The sequence below is a fragment of the Notothenia coriiceps genome, unplaced genomic scaffold, assembly GCF_000735185.1.
Source record: "Notothenia coriiceps isolate Sejong01 unplaced genomic scaffold, NC01 NC01_scaffold00031749, whole genome shotgun sequence".
NCBI classification, from domain to species: Eukaryota; Metazoa; Chordata; class Actinopteri; order Perciformes; family Nototheniidae; genus Notothenia; species Notothenia coriiceps.
In genome coordinates this window covers 77,538-91,917 of record NW_011364450.1, presented here as the reverse complement: position 1 = coordinate 91,917, position 14,380 = coordinate 77,538, and the positions used below count along the sequence as shown (strand labels likewise).

The 14,380-nt window shown below is 42.2% G+C and overlaps 3 protein-coding genes across 3 annotated transcripts in view; 2 read left to right on the top strand and 1 right to left on the bottom strand.

Moving 5' to 3' along the window:
• Positions 1-5,442, top strand: part of LOC104960233 (G-protein coupled receptor 12-like) — a 7,063-nt gene extending 1,621 nt beyond the window's left edge. Inside the window, exon 2 of the mRNA XM_010788212.1 lies at positions 1,200-5,442. Coding sequence (XP_010786514.1) covers positions 1,202-2,272 — 1,071 coding nt within the window. The 5' untranslated portion in view covers positions 1,200-1,201 and the 3' untranslated portion in view covers positions 2,273-5,442. The remainder of the gene's footprint in view (positions 1-1,199) is intronic.
• Positions 1-8,665, top strand: part of LOC104960234 (kinesin heavy chain isoform 5C-like) — an 18,764-nt gene extending 10,099 nt beyond the window's left edge. The window contains exons 9-11 of the mRNA XM_010788213.1: positions 6,526-6,742; positions 6,824-6,915; positions 7,355-8,665. Of these exons, the coding sequence (XP_010786515.1) occupies positions 6,526-6,742; positions 6,824-6,894 (288 nt within the window). The 3' untranslated portion in view covers positions 6,895-6,915; positions 7,355-8,665. The remainder of the gene's footprint in view (positions 1-6,525; positions 6,743-6,823; positions 6,916-7,354) is intronic.
• A 1,495-nt stretch (positions 8,666-10,160) lies between these two features.
• The window catches only part of LOC104960244 (plakophilin-4-like), a 31,169-nt gene continuing 26,949 nt past the window's right edge, over positions 10,161-14,380 (bottom strand). Inside the window, exons 9-13 of the mRNA XM_010788224.1 lie at positions 14,006-14,156; positions 13,022-13,214; positions 11,430-11,584; positions 11,245-11,318; positions 10,161-10,748 (exon numbers count right to left, since the gene is read on the bottom strand). Coding sequence (XP_010786526.1) covers positions 10,488-10,748; positions 11,245-11,318; positions 11,430-11,584; positions 13,022-13,214; positions 14,006-14,156 — 834 coding nt within the window. The 3' untranslated portion in view covers positions 10,161-10,487. The remainder of the gene's footprint in view (positions 10,749-11,244; positions 11,319-11,429; positions 11,585-13,021; positions 13,215-14,005; positions 14,157-14,380) is intronic.

The window sequence follows — 14,380 nt, the reverse complement described above, 5'->3', positions numbered from 1 at the left end:
GGGGGGGGGGGGGTCTTGGACCCAGTGGTGTAAAGTAACTAAGTATATTTACTCAAGTACTGTACTTAAGTCACATGTTGAGGTATTTGTAATCAACTTGAGTATTACCATTTTTTGCTATTTTATACTTCTACTCAACTCCAATTCAGAGGTACATTGTGTACTTTTATTTAATACCTTTACAGATTTTGATTAATTATGTGAAATATACAAGTGTTAAATCAGACTTTAGTTCCACCTGGAGTAAATTCACAAGCTACCCTGCAGTATACAAAGTCATTCAAACTAGCTGCACCTTTACCAGCTTTGACAACACATGATCAATCATTATAAAACATATCATATATATTATTCTGAAATGGACCAATCTGCACAATGACTACTTTTACTGTCGCTACTTGAAGACACAAATGATGTTAGTAAAACAAAAACCAATAATGCTAATTTATGTTAAATCTCGTGCCGTCGTGCTTCGGGTCAAGAGCATATTTGTTTTCATGAATGAATGAACCGATGGATGGATGAAAAATATTTGTTGCCCCTCCATCGAAAAGGGGGATACGCGTTAAAGCCTCCTTTCCTCACCTCCTTTCCTCACCTCCTTTGTTTTGTCCTCGTCTCCTATGCCGTTTGCTCCCCCTTACTCATATCATCACATTCTTTGTTTTGTATCCACAACACCTTAACCCATGTTTTTCATCCTCTCATCTACACATTTTTTTCTTTGATTTCTATCAACCTTTTTCCCCTCACATATTTAAACTTGGCATCTCTTTTGGCTCCGTCGACCATTTCTCCTTTCATTTATCTTGATCGTCTTTTTTTGAAACCCCTCATCTTAGCCTTTTTCTGACCCTGCTCACTTTGACTAACTAACCCTCTCATTCTTCTTTCCCTTTTCCCTCTGGCTTTTTGTTGTGCATATTTTAACATGACCCTTTTCTGAACATTTCCTTCTTACACATCATCGCCTGCAATCCCTCCTTCATTTCCCTCCTTGCTACTGTTTTTCACCTCAATTCTCTCCATCCTTTTTACATTTCTTACCACTTCTTCTCCCCTTTCCCTCTCCTCTTTTCATCACCATCTTTAATACATTCCTTTAGTTGTCACCTCTGAACTCTCCTATTCTTCTTTACTCCCTTGTCTTGTATCCACTCCCCTAACCTTCCTCCTCCTTCCTCTCCCTTTCTCTCCAGCTATGATTCTCTCCCTGGCCGCAGTAGCAGCCATGAGTAGCGGTGGGGGAAGCAGCCTAAACTCCTCCTCCCCCCTCGACCCCTTCGACTCCTCCACCTCCTGGAGCCTCGCCGAGGACCCCTCAAACTCCTCCTCTGAGCCCGTGGTGAGGACCCTGACCCCTGACTTCCAGCCGGCCACCACCGCTGTCGCCATCCAGGAAGTAAACCCGTGGGACATCGCGCTGTGTGTGACCGGGACGCTCATTTCCTGCGAGAACGCTCTGGTGATCGCAGTTCTGTTCTACACGCCGACTCTCCGCGCCCCCATGTTCATTCTGATTGGTTCCCTGGCCGTGGCCGACCTCATGGCCGGTCTGGGCCTCATCTTGAACTTTGTCTTCACGTATCTGATCGACAGCTCCGTGGAGTTCGTGACGCTGCTGTCTGTCGGACTTTTAATCTCCGCTTTCTCCGCGTCCGTGTTCAACATCCTCGCCATCACGGTGGACCGCTACCTGTCGCTGTACAACGCCCTGACCTACCACACGGAGCGCACGGTCACCTTCACCTACCTGATGGTGCTCTTCATCTGGGTGTTGTGCGTGACGCTGGGTTCGCTGCCGGCTCTGGGATGGAACTGTCTCCGAGACGAATCCACGTGCAGCATCCTGCGACCCGTCACCAAAATCAACGCCGTGGCCCTCGCCGTCACCTTCCTGCTCGTCTTCGCCATGATGATGCAGCTCTACCTGCAAATCTGCAAGATCGCCTTCCGCCACGCGCAGCAGATCGCCGTGCAGCACCAGTTCGTGGCCATCTCCACCACCAAAGGGGTCTCCACGCTGTCGGCCATCTTGTGTGCCTTCGGGGCATGCTGGCTGCCGTTCGCCATGTACTCCATCGTGGCCAACTCCAGCTACCCGGCCATATACACGTACGCCACGGTGCTCCCGGCCACCTGCTGCTCCGTCATCAACCCCATCATCTACGCTTTCAGAAACCCAGACATCCAGAAGTCGCTGTGGATGGCCTGCTGTGGGTGCTTCCCGTCCAACCTGTCCCTCAGACCCAGGACCTCCAGTGACGTGTAGCACGGGAAGGTTGGTTTTCTGTCTGGCACGATGCTTGACGCTGAGTCAGGGTAGTAGAAGATAGAGCACGAAGATGAGGAGGTTGAAGGCTGTGAGGAAGGAGATTTCCTCGACTCTTCACATCAGGGCGAAACGCACGGCTGGCCACGGTAAACGTGTCACGGGAAGAAGGGTGCGTGGTCAAAAAAAAAGATCATGTTGAGTGACGAAGGTGGCGTGAAACCAACTGCAAAAGCCTGTTTAAGGTATCCTCTTGGTGGCGTCAGGTGACTTTTTCCACTGACCTCTTTCGGTTGAGGCCTACTTCTTAAAAAAGTAGCATATATGTGACGGCAGAATTTAGGCAGAAATGTCCTCAAATCTCCACAGGACCTGAGCTTTTTGGAGCACTGCATGGTTATGCAACCAGAAGGTGTGAAACAGTCTTAAAATACCGGATGTGTTTTCACTGATGTGTTTGAAATTAAGTGGATACAAATACAACGAGCTAAATATACACAACGAATGACCTTGAGTTTTCTCAATGAGCTATCTTTGCCGTCTAGAATATTTCCTCCCCTGAAACATATTTTAACATCGGTGTCCTTGAGCGGATGCAGATTAAAGTAATCAGTGAGTGTATTCACAGATAATGATGTGGTATTATGTGATATTGAAATTAGATGGTGTCCGTGATCATTAGTATTGCTGCCAAGCCCATTTTGACTTTTCCCAATGCCAACAGCACCGTCTGCATTTTGTCAAAGCCACAAACACATCTGAGGAATCCTAACACAGCCTCTCAGAAGAAATCCACTCCTAACATGCAGAGTAAACCGCGCTAGTTTGCTCAAACCTAGAGAGGGATTTCCACATTTAGCCCCGCCGCGTGTTGTCCTTGGTGTGATGAAACCAAATCTGCTCCCCGTCTGAGAAAACAAAACGTGTTTCTTAGCCAGCCGCTGCCTAACTGAAGCAGAGAGAGCACCAAGGACAGCGCCACTGCAGAGCGCTGCTACCCTGGGAAATGCTTTCTGCTGCGGGGGGGAAGAGCGCTGGAAAGTAGGCTACAATGTTCTCTACAACATCTTGAATGTGAGACGGGCGTTTAAAAAGGGCCTTTCCAGCTTTAAAGGAGCGGGATTGCAACACATTCAGAGTCAACGAATGTTTATTTCTTGCATACGTGATGCTTAAATGTGCTTTTAGGATCATCCGCCTCATGCCAGGTGTGTTCCAAACTATGGGAAATCATCCACTATAGCACAACTATGACCCTGTCCTTTCTACCCTTCACCGTTCCCTGGCCTCTCTTCTATCTCAGCAGCAGAAATTATGCATGAGAAAAGCAATGTATGGCCCCATGAGTGCCAGTTAAGCAAGCCTTCCGACATGGGCAAGGTGAAAGCAGCTGACGTTTTTCAGAGGCGAAGGGGGGGGGGGTCGGTGTTTATCTGCATCCGCATAACGCCTTTAGAGACAGCAGCCTAACTTCATTGCCCAATTGATTATCCATTTGCTAGAGCCAAGCACGATCCATATCAAATAGGTCATTTTTCATCTAAGCTGCCCTGTCTGGCTACGGGACTTTTCAAGATGGACTTGCTATAGGTCTGCAAAAAAAAAATTGTTTACATGTTTGCTATGACAAGTCTGTATAAACATGTACACAGAAACTAAGCTAATGCTTTTAAACACGAGCCTCAGATGGTCCAAATTCTCTCTACGCCTTCCATTCTCACTTGCAGCCTGTCAGCAGTTGCTGGATATTGGCTGCACACACACACACACACACACACACACACACACACACACACACACACACACACACACACACAGACCCCTCTGAGGGCTCGGCGGGTTAATGAGAAGCGAGAGAGGCGAGGTGGCGCGGCGTGAAATAGAAACGCCAGGCGAGACGCGCCTTAACGTAACCCCAACACACCCAATCAGGAGGAAGTCATTTCCCACTGAAAAGGGCATCATGTAAGTTGAATCCGGCTAATGTTAATAACGTCTCGGTAATAATAACGCCGGGAATTGGCCCCCGTGTACAGAGAGGGGATTTATTTCCAACCTTGATCTGCATTTAAATGATCCACAGAGGTAGTTCTCACTCCACTCACTAAGCTTTAGCATGCTGCTAATGAACACACGTGGGAGGTGCACTGGCTTTGGGAAAACACTTCGTAGAAACTGTACAGGCTGTCGTTTTAAACTCACCACAGGGAGTCACTTCCAAACTCAACGCTTTCTACCAAATAAACCACAACGATAGACGATAGAGAACACACTCTGAAAATGGCGCTCAGGAGACGCAGGATCTTTTTCTAATAGTGTGCAATGAGACTTAGAGTAGAAGTGTTTTTTATATTTTTCTTGGCAGCAGCAAACAATCAGTTGTTTTTACAGCAGTTGTTAGCAGAGCAACAGCTACTCGTCTGTCGATGACTTTGTTTGAGAAAAGGCAGATTCTCTCGTGTCTTTTTTTGTGTTTTTTGGGCCTTATTGGAACAAAAAGTCCTTCGCAATAACGTCCAAATGTGTTTTGCTGTGTACAAAAAGCCACAATGGAGAAAAAGAGAGGATGATCAAGAGAGGTGGTTAGCGATGAGGGGTTTTAAGTCAAGAGCACATTGTATTTTATTTGATGGGAAATATTAGTTTGCTGGCTGAAAATACATGTTCAGTCAGAAAAGCAACTCATTAAAGTAGGAAGTATCCAATGTCGCAGTTGTTTCACGAGTGTAAGATATATCTAATGTTATGATATCAGTGTAAAACCAAGAATATTTAAAGGTCACAGATGTTAAACGAGTCGACCACCTTCCTCTACCACTCTCTCTTTTTGCTCAATCCCTGCATTGAAGGAACTGCCTCACTGTAAAAGACTTGCATCACATGTTAAGTGAAATTATTTTTGATTTCTCTGAAGCTGAACGATGGATGAGTTCTTTTGGCTAGCTTGGTGAAAGAGAGATAATCAAATGTATTCCACGTAGCATTGTGATGCAGATCTTACTGGCACACAGTTCTCTGGAGGCACAACGATGTGTGAGACGTAGTCACCTGAGTTTGGAGACGCTAGATGGGACGCGGATTATATTTACCGAGGGGTTATGAGATTATGGCGAAACTGAGCTAGCTAGTAGGGCTGCTCAATTAATCATATTTTAATCGCAATTACGATTATGGCTTGCAACGATAACGAAAACAACGAAATTGAAATAAAACGATTATTCTTTTATTATTACAATTTTATTTTAAATACTTGTTTTTTTTTTTTAAGTTGAATTATACTTAAAGTTCAGGGTAATCAACTGTTAAAAACATACTGTTAAAAAAAAATGTCTCCAATAAATGGATGTTTTCAAAGTCAATGAATAATCGCATTTAATAATCGCAATTACAATAATTGACCCAAATAATCGAGATTTTGATTTTTGCCATAATTGAGCAGCCCTACTAGCTAGGCTAATGCTAATGCTAACATAATCGATGTAGATTTCTATTTTATTAAGGGTTCAAAAACTAATTTGATCCAAGTCTGAAGGGAATCATGAGAACGCTAAGTAAAACCACAGATCAGCCATTGTCTGCGTGCTCTGATTGGAAGTTTAAATCCAGCATTGCTCAGCAGGAAGAGTCTGAACAGCTGATCTGAAGTCAGTTATCTCCCCCCTCTGTATTTTTAACATCGTGTCTGACGGTCCCATCTGGCGTGTCCACTCAGTGATGGTTTTAAGAAAGATAACACTCATCTGTGAATATGCCACCCAGTCAACCCTTCCTGGGGCAGGAGTGGAGCGACCACTCACTGTGTGTGTGTGTGTGTGTGTGTGTGTGTGTGNTCAGGCCGTTGTGTCCTTGGGCAAGACACTTCACCCGAATTTGCTCCTGTGGGTATTGTCCACAGTACATGTATAATATCAATGTGTACTTGTAAAAGCGCCTCGATGACTTTGAGGTGTGAAGATGGGCGGTGTGGCGCAGTGCATTGATCAAGGGGGTGAAACCCGCCGCCGCTGCGTCTGTAAAGCCGTTGTGTCCTTGGGCAAGACACTTCACCTGAACTTGCTCCTGTGGGTATTGTCCACAGTAGATGACCATTACATGTATGTATGATCTGTATATGTAATGTGTATTTGTAAAGCGCTTTGAGTCATTGATAAAGCGCTATAATAAATATAAGGATTATTATTATTATTATTAATACAAAATGGAAAGTACCTCAAAATGTGTTCTGCAGAACTTGATTGTGTTCTTCCCCTCAGCTGGTCCGAGACAACGCAGACCTGCGCTGCGAGCTGCCCAAACTGGAGAAGCGTCTGCGGGCCACGGCGGAGCGCGTCAAAGCTCTGGAGAACGCCCTGAAGGACGCCAAGGAGAGCTCCATGAGGGACCGCAAGCGCTACCAGCAGGAGGTGGACCGCATCAAGGAGGCGGTGCGCGCCAAGAACATGGCGAGGAGGGGCTTCTCCGCCCAGATCGGTGAGCGGAGGCACACCCACCACTTTGATAGAGGAGAACATGTGAGATACATGTCACTGAATGTCTCTCTCTGTCCCTTAGCTAAGCCCATCAGACCAGGCCATCACCCTCTGTCCTCCCCCATCAGCAGCTCTATCAGAGTCAACCACTGAAGCCAACAGCAACCCAACACTGTGAGTACTCATTCTGGAACTCGCAGGAAACTTTTTGTTGACTGTTTTTAAATGTAATTGAATGTGTTAAAGGTGTCCTATCATGCAAAATGCACTTTTTGATGTCTTTTATACATAAATGTGTGTCAGGGAACTCACAAAAACATTTGTAAATAATACAATTCTAATCTATTTTATTGTCCTCCAGTTGGACATGGAAATACAAATATCAATCAGGCTTAAATCAAAGTGATGTTCTCTGTTTTACATCTGTTTTTAATTGGATATCAGGATTGTTTCTCAATCTTATTTCTTTTCAAATTCTCTGTAGAGTTAACATGTTTTTTTACGCATACATTTGGTATACAAATACATTTCTCTTTGCTTTTATGGATATAAAGATGTATTAAAAAGACAGGTATACAAACAAATGTACTTATAATTCTTGTGCTTCCTGCAGACAGACCCCTAACGACTGAAGCATGCCCACCACCTCAACTGGAAACAAGCCCCGCCCCTCCTGCTGGAGCACCAGTGGGAGGCCATCACCGCATCCTTCCTGTATATACTGATATTTGACGTCAACATGTTTCATCTGCTGAATGTAGGTACCAGAGGAACAGTCCTGCTTTATCTTTTAGGATCAATCAAAAGCAATTGTCTCCTCATCACAGATTTGTATCATAATTGTGCATTTTGTTGCTTAATCACAACTATTTAAACGAGGCCCTTTGTGGAGGATTGAGAAGTGTAGCAGGTTGCAATATTTTCCTTATGATCGTGAGTTTGTACAGCTTTCCAAAGCTTAAAGAGCCAGACGGAACAGGAAGATATTTAGGCTTTTAAATGAATCTTTAGCCAGCATTTATTCATTTAGAGGAATAGTTTGACATTTTGGAAGTGTGTTCAATCAATATTAGGCACTCTTTTCATTATAGCAAATACAAACATCTCCCAAAAGGTCAAACTGTTCCTTTAAGAATAACATGTCTTTGTTGAGCAGTCGATGCCATTGAAGGTAACAGCTAAAGCTATATAAAGAAATTGATTACAGCCACTTTGTACAGGCAAAATCACAGCTCGTTAAAGTGTGTGTTCAAATATTTCCCCCCTCCAAAAGTTGTATTTATAAACTAACACTTACTAGCTATACTAATACCTTGTGTTTTGGGGCATTTTTGACATTTCCAAAGTTACTTTTACTACTTCTGTCCCCCGCTGAGAATGAAGTGAGAAAGTTATAGTGATTCTGTCAGGGACACTTTATTAACAATCTTTATTTTTTTTGACAAAGCGTCTTGTAAGCTCCTGATCAGACAATCAGAGATCTTAGTACGCAGAGTTAATGACAGATTGATGAATATCCCTTAAAAAAGGCCAATAGGAAGTAGACTTTTGAAACTAATTTAATCCCAACACCCGCTCTCTGTAACGTTACGTGACACCGTTTCTTTACGTGACCTCGTTATGTAACGCCGTTTTCGTTAGGTAACGTTTTAAATATTTTCACATGTATCTCGGCTTATTTGTTGTTTAAAGTGAGCTGGAGAATAACTGAATGTAACTGCATGGATTAGAGCTTGTGTTAGGCATGCTCAGGGAGGACCAACTGGACATTTGTATGCAGCGTGCATTGAACTCATCACGATGACATTTTGTTTGTTTGACTGTGGCATCTTATCTACTGATGCAATTCAATAAAGGTATATATATCTATTTCACTTTTACCATTGTTTTTTTTGTCCAAATAAAATGACAGACTTTGAAATAACCTTGTCATGATATAATCTTTATTCCCATATATTTCCTCTGTAACATTGCACATTATCATCAGTTTAGACAGAACAGACAGATGGGGTATTTTGGTCAGATCACAATAAAAGGAATAGAAAGAATCAATAAATAATAGAAAAATCTTCTCCACACAATCACATATAAAGTTCTACATATTGAGTACAACAATGTAACAGGACAGTTAAACCATTGTTTCTGTACAAATAGATTTTCACATATTTCACATACTTTATGAGATTACTGCACCAACATACAGAAAGCACGAGGTTACAGACGTACCCCCGGTTCTCTGAGTCTTTAAAGGTTCCCAACAGTGACCATGATTATTAATGTTATGAAGCCAACAAACTGCACATTTTTTACCGCAGAGAAAAATGAAATCAGTTGACTTTAACAAACACTCTGGTAAACAACAAAGTGAGGGCTGGGTTTTTCTCGAATAGCACCTTTTGACTGATAATGCAGATAAACGTTAACTATTCCTTTAATTGTTTTCACTTCTTTCTGCACATTTACAGCCAATGTAACAAGTGTTTTGAGATCGTATCGTCAAAGTTTATTGCACTTAATGTAGTTAGGATAAAAACGTAATGACAAGTTCACGAAAAATATTAAATTACAGAGCTCTAGCTATAACTACACTTTTTGATGACACGTCAAAACGACAGTGAATCAACTGGACAGAGACAAGGAGACTTAAATAGCGTAAAGCAAGCTATTTTTGCACCAACTGTTTTTTTTATTTACATTTGCACCAGCAAATAAAGATATAAAAAAAATACTAGCTTGACCAGGAGCTACACAAAAAGATAGCTTTATTTGAATATTAGCAAAAATGTTTAATTGAATTTAATACTGGATATTACGGCAGAAATCAGCACGAATATCCAATATTAAATTCAGTATAATCAAATAAAGCTATCTTTTGTTGTACTGTTACTATTTTTTTTTAAGGTGCAATTGTAAATAGAAAACAGTCGGTTCAAAGGGAAGTGCAAAAACAGCTTGAAGGAAATGGCTTTACACTTAGTTACATTACGCTATTTAAGTCTCCTTGGCTCCGTCCAGTAGATTCACTGCAGTTTTGACTTGTCATCAAAAAGTCTCTAATTATAACTAACGGATTAACATTTTTCTCATTACATTTCATTAAAGGTGGAGTAGGTAAGTTTGAGAAACCGGATCGAGATAAACTTGTTATATTCCATGGAATGCTCTTAACATCCCGATAGCAATGAATATCTGAAGTGCTTTGACAAAAAACCTATAAAAAAATGTCATCTGTGGAAGCCGTAGCGCTGTAAAAAGCACGACCAATCATCTGAGCCGGCCCGGCAAAAATAACTGGATGGTCTACCTGCCTGTCAGCCTTCCATCTGTGCACAAACTTATCTCGTGCCCTCATTGGTCATGTGTGCGTTCGTGTGTGTTGGAGGAGGGGCTCTGTAAGGAAGTGGCAGATTTGTTCCGGCTGTGTATTTTCAAATTCTAGCGCACTCGAGCTGGTTTCTCCAAAATTACCTACCCCACCTTTAAGCTTTCATCTATAGGGACTAAATTAAGTGCAATAAACTGATACGATCTCAAAACACTTGTTACATCGGCTTTAAATGTAAAGAAAGAACAATTAAAAGGAATAGCCCATGTTCATCTGCATTATTGTGCACATGGTGTAACTGTAGCAAACCGAGCCCTGTTGTTGAGCACAGGTCAACACAGATTCACATGCATCCTCCACTTTGCACTCCCCACACAAAAACAATCACAGAAACAGAATCTCCTCGTACTCTGGGTCCTTTCTACACCCAGGAGTCGGGGGAGCCGGTGAACTTGTTGGCCCGGTTGGAAGGCCTCCGCGTGGTGGAGTAGAAGTCCACGTAGTTGGTGTTGGCTTTGAACTGGAGCGCCTGGCTAGCGTAGCCGTCGGGGGGGGTGGGGGTCAGGGGCCCCGGCTCCTCCTCGTCGTACGGCTCCTCTCCGTAGTCTTGAGGGGACGACAGGTACATTCTGTAGCTGTTGTAGTTCTTCCTGTCGGGCTCGTCGTAAAATGGCTCTGTGTGCTGCGAGAGGGAGAGAGAGGGTATCACTTGTAAAGTCACACCAGCATTAATAAAGGCAAAGTAAATGTGTCAATCAAATGAACGTATCACATTCAGAAGGTGTTTCTAACAAGGTTCAAGAAAACACTTTTAATTAAATAATTGTATTGCAGTTATTGGCATCAAATAATGATATAAGATACCTTATTGTAAGGACAAATGCTTGAATTGAATAGTTGTATCATTCATCTGTAATATTCTGAATTTAAATAAATTGAGGTCTTGAAACAGCTTGTTTTTTTTGTAAAAAAAAACACAAATATTCAGTTTTAGTATCATTAATAAAATAAATATATATACATGTAAGGAGTAAGATCAAGAGATTTGTTTGCAGTATTGCCTAAAACATGACATACATGAATAACTGCTTGTTTACTGTTGTTGGACAGCTTGGCCTTTTCTGCAATTAATCTGAAATATTTCCGTTAAAATGGGGCAAAAAATGTTATTGTCCTACTTGGGAACGTCTCAGATCCTCTCCTGACTGGGAAGAGTATGTCCCGATGAAATATGGAGTTTTCTTCTCAGACCCTGAAGGGGACGAATCAGGAGAAACACATCAGACTCAACATGTTAAACTGTCATTATGTGGTGTTTAAGTTTGAACAGAAACCATGCATAGATCCCTCCGCCACCACGGACCTGTGTACTGCCGTTTGTGTAAACTGTTGTCTCCGTAATACGTGTCGAGTTGCATAGATGACTGCGCTCTCTGATAGTTGGAACTGTGTCTCCTGATCCCGAGCATGGCGGGGGAGGATGTTGCACTACCACCTGAGGAAGAAACACAAAAACAACTTTTATTTTACTTTGAGATGCTTCCTAACTTCTTTCAGGTCTAACACCACGGGACTCAGGGACAGTTTCATCCCACAGGCCATAAGACTGTTAAACACCTGAACTAAGAACATCCATCACATTCACCTGTTTGCAATTTACAGATGATTTATGACTTGTATATAGACTCTTATGGCACTACTTCTATTCTATTTCATCTGTTTTATTGTGTTGCACTGTTGGGGGAGCCTGTGACCTAAGATCTTCATCGACATATATCATGAACTAGCATATGGTACAATAAAAGCCGTTGACTCTCTTTAATGTTGACTGCTCTCATCACCTGATTGGTATATGGGGAGATCTATATTGCAATGGGGACTGGTTGGACAGCGTGGGCTGGACAACGGTAGCTGGTCTCGCTCCAAGGGTGGAGACCGGGGTGACGAAGTGGGTGATATGTTCCAGCCGTCCTGCCAACAGGGACATATCTTTAACGCTGTTAATTCGCCTATGATTCGGTAGGGAGGTGACAGACCTGTTGTAGAAGGGTCCTCGGTCTGCTGTATTGCACAAGCGTGTTCACACTGAGCTGCGCCTTCACCACCTTCAGGAGTATGCCGTGCAATGCACAAGAAGTTGTTTTTACACATCTCAATTCAATGTTCAGTTTAATAAAAAAATTGCCAGAAAATAATACATTAATAAAAGATGGATGCCACCTTTCTGGAGAAGTCTGAAAGGAGACATGATATTTCTTTAAATATAGAAAACTAAATCATTTTCAGAACATTACAATAAATGCTTGTCCCACATCTGAGGAACAAGAAATATAACAAAAAGATCAAATTAAATAAAAGTTAATCAAATGAGATCTGCATGTATGTTATTCACAAGTATAAAATGTTGCATTTTTTTACATCTTTTAACAAACACTAAAATTACATTCAATTTTGCTTTTCTAAAATAAAGGTATAAAAACTCAAATAATGGAAAGCGGGAAAAAGAAAAAAAAACTTAATCATTTTTTTAAAGACATACTGTATGTATCTTCAAGAATATAACGAAGACATATCCTTAGACTCTTATTTTAATTTTGTATTGCCTTGCTGGCCTTTTGTTACATGATTGTTATGTTGTAACCAGCATATACATGTATGACAATAAAGATTTAAATACAAATAAAAACGAAATCATTTTTACATTTTCGGTAAAGCAGAGGTTGCTTCATATTATGACCAACAACAAAAAAAGAAAAAACAATCGAGTGACTTTCTTTAACAAAAGAATAATGAATCATTTAGAAAAGTTAAAAGCTGAAATAAATCAAAGGTATATTTATATATGTTGCATTATTCTCATCACAGGTAAAACGCTGCAGTCACATCTCATGACATTAAAAAGGAAGTGATATTGCAGTATTCCTAAAGAAAGTATTTAGACGTGAGGTTGGTTACCCTTTCCCTCGCCCTTTGCTGATGTCCACCAGCTTCTCGATGCCTCCGCAGTCGGCTAAAGCTTTGGCGTTCTCCATGTTGCGGCTGGTGACCTCGTGCAGCGTGCAGCACACCGACGCCACCGTCTCGTCCGACAGCCTGGAGGGACCCCCCCCGGGCAGCCGCGTCACCAGGTCCCGCATGGCGTACTTTCCTGAGGGGGGGGGGACGCACAACCATTGATCTCCATTATGTCATTTATTATATCAGTATTCTATTGTTAGGGCAACCTAATTATGATAAAGAGTGTCATTACTTTGACTCCAGGTTTATAGACCGTTTATTCTAAGGTTTGATTCTTCATTTTAGTACCATTTAATTAAGGGCAATTTATTCTAATTCATCTCCTTGTTTTTGAGTTTCTTTTTTTTTATGTGACACATTCATCTTAATCATTAATGCATTAGGTCCTTAATGTTTCAGCTTTTATTTGATTGTGATTACCTTAAATACTGTTGGGTAGCTTTGATTAAGTGTTATGCTTAATAACACTTAATATGATGATACACTATAATATATGTTCTACTTACTGTAGTTACTTCCCACCACTAATAATCCAGACGTTCACCAGTTTGAATATTTACACCTGTATTGCAGCTATTGTGCACAAGGTGGCGCTGTGCTTTTAGAATTCAGTCTGATGTGAATAAATGGAGTTGCTGTGATGCAATATAAAACTCTAAATATATATTTTTAACAAGCTGTTGATGTTCCTAGAGTGTGAAGAGGATCTTTTTCACAGTTTGGGCTTTCTGGAATCAATCTGTTCGTTGCGTGCTTGAATTTATAACCATAAGTAGATTGTCTAGCAGCAGCCACATGGATAATTACACTGTGGCACACACACACACACACACACACACACGCACAATTCTGTGTGTGTGTGTGTGTGTGTGTGTGTGTGTGTGTGTGTGTGTGTGTGTGTGTGTGTGTGTGTGTGTGTACCTATGAGCTCCTTGTTGCGGCTGTCCAGCGCCATGTTGCGGAGGGCGGTGGCGACGGAGCACACCACCCGGTCGTTGTCCATCCTCAGCAGCTCCACCAGGATGGGCAGCCCTTTCTCTTTACGCACCGCCGCTCGGATGTAGGCTGAGAACTGGACACACAAACACACACACACACACACACACACACACACACACACACACACACACACACACACACACACACACACACACACAGAGTGTTATTGCTTTGATCCCTATAGTGCTGTGTTCTGGCTGTATAGAGATAGATAGAGAGAGCTGCTCCACCTTCCAGTTCCCGGCGGAGAGGTTCTGCAGGGACCCGGCGGCCCCCTCCAGCGTGGGGGGGTTGGAG